The 657-nt window shown below is 68.2% G+C and overlaps 1 protein-coding gene across 1 annotated transcript in view; it reads left to right on the top strand.

Moving 5' to 3' along the window:
• Positions 1-71: 71 nt before the first annotated feature.
• LOC118451739 (protocadherin gamma-B1-like) overlaps positions 72-657 on the top strand; it is a 2520-nt gene continuing 1934 nt past the window's right edge. Inside the window, exon 1 of the mRNA XM_035889162.1 lies at positions 72-655. Coding sequence (XP_035745055.1) covers positions 72-655 — 584 coding nt within the window. The remainder of the gene's footprint in view (positions 656-657) is intronic.

Below are 657 nucleotides of genomic sequence, written 5' to 3'. Positions count from 1 at the left end.
CCTTCAGCAAGGATGCTCTGGACCTCGAGATCGGTGAATGGAGACTTCCCGGTGCTCGTTTCCCGCTGGAGATGGCCCGAGACGCGGACGTGGGCAGCAACTCGCTGCTGACTTACCAGCTCACCAGCAACCCGTCCTTCAGCCTGGCCGTGCAGGAGGGCCCGGGCGGAAGGAAGCAGCCGGAACTGGTGCTGGAGAGCGCCTTGGACCGGGAGAAGCAGAGCTCCTTCCAGCTGGTGCTGACGGCGGTGGATGGCGGGGACCCCGCGAGGTCCGGGACCGTGCAGGTTCGCGTGAACGTGACGGACGCCAACGACAACGCGCCCGTGTTCGGTAAAAGCGTCTACGAGGCGCGAGTGCGGGAGAATGTGCCGGCGGGGTCGCTGGTGCTGCGTGTGCGGGCCACGGATGCGGACGCGGGCTCCAACGGGCGGGTCTCCTACTCCTTCGGCAACGTCCCGGACGGCGTCCGCGCGCTGTTCAGCGTCGGGAGCGAGAGCGGCGAGGTGCGGACGGCGGGGCCCCTCGATTTCGAGGAGAAGAGCAGATACAGCTTCGGCCTGGAGGCGCGGGACGGGGGCGGGCTGACGGCGCACTGCGAGGTGCAGATAGACCTGACGGACGAGAACGACAACGCGCCCGCCATCACGGGGCTGT

Source organism: Egretta garzetta, unplaced genomic scaffold (assembly GCF_000687185.1).
Source record: "Egretta garzetta isolate BGI_Z169 unplaced genomic scaffold, ASM68718v1 scaffold60, whole genome shotgun sequence".
Classification (NCBI taxonomy): Eukaryota; Metazoa; Chordata; class Aves; order Pelecaniformes; family Ardeidae; genus Egretta; species Egretta garzetta.
The sequence above is the reverse complement of the archived record's forward strand: the minus strand, read 5'-3'. Positions and strand labels throughout refer to the sequence as shown.